The sequence below is a fragment of the Penaeus monodon genome, chromosome 28 (assembly GCF_015228065.2).
Source record: "Penaeus monodon isolate SGIC_2016 chromosome 28, NSTDA_Pmon_1, whole genome shotgun sequence".
Lineage (NCBI taxonomy): Eukaryota > Metazoa > Arthropoda > Malacostraca > Decapoda > Penaeidae > Penaeus > Penaeus monodon.
In genome coordinates this window covers 2,847,651-2,848,626 of record NC_051413.1, presented here as the reverse complement: position 1 = coordinate 2,848,626, position 976 = coordinate 2,847,651, and the positions used below count along the sequence as shown (strand labels likewise).

Here is a 976-nt window from a genome sequence, read left to right as displayed (position 1 = left end):
TTCATATCCCTTCTCAAATTCCACAATAAGCCAAAGTAAATGCTGATATTTAGTGTTTGTTGTCAACTAACCTTTCTTTCAAACCAATATGGCTGAGATATATTATGCTTAAAGAATCCATATGTCTCAGGAAATTGTTAATTAAACCATTTTTGTGAGCATGGTCTGGGATGTTATAAATCAGAATTAAATTTTGTTGAAGGAAAAAGTTTTAAATTGAAGAGAGAGAGGTCATTGCAATAAAGAATAATGAGGTTACAGTCATTTGAAGTTAATTGACATGTAATTTACTGACAATTCTTACTTCCTTAAATGTGAATGACACTGATACAGGCTTTCTTACATTCTTCAGAAATTGAACAGCAAAGTATAACACATAACAGTGTTATGCATTACATCAGCCTTTTAAGATATGTAGATGCTCGCCACCTGGGCTGTCTAAATTACTTTTCTTTAGTTTCATTAGTACTTTTTTTTACATAAGCTTTTAAAAGTTATGGTATATAATTTACAGAGATCCTAAGACATATCTTCAGTATTGTTATCTTTATTTGAAGAATTGAAACACATATGACTGTAAGGCTGATGGTACGCCTGTTTATGTATTTTTGATTACAGGTTACAGTTTCGGGGATTATGAATAATCTCTGATTATATTACATATAAGAATGATAAAAGGATAGATAGATTTCATAATTTCAAAGGTTGCCAGATGAGAAATATATATATACAAATTTATGTACTTTATGATGTGACTTATGAAAACTTGAACAATTTCTTACAGTGATAGATAGCTACCATGGAGCGTTGGGTCGGCCGTGTTGCTCTGGTGACTGGAGCAAGTGTAGGGATTGGTGCTGCCATATGCCGAAGCCTTGTTGGTGCTGGCATGAAAGTGGTGGGAGCAGCACGCAGTGTGGAGAAGATCCAGGTGAGTGTTAAAGCTAGGTAAATATGCAAGACACTCATGTAGAAA

General features: G+C 33.8%; 1 protein-coding gene across 3 annotated transcripts in view; it reads left to right on the top strand.

Annotated features, from left to right (window-relative positions):
• The window catches only part of LOC119591282 (dehydrogenase/reductase SDR family member 11-like), a 7,892-nt gene that overhangs the window by 2,335 nt on the left and 4,581 nt on the right, over window positions 1–976 (top strand). For all 3 annotated transcript variants that reach the window (XM_037940001.1, XM_037940003.1, XM_037940002.1), the window contains exon 2: window positions 785–931. In XM_037940001.1, the coding sequence (XP_037795929.1) occupies window positions 800–931 (132 nt within the window). In that variant the 5' untranslated portion in view covers window positions 785–799. The remainder of the gene's footprint in view (window positions 1–784; window positions 932–976) is intronic.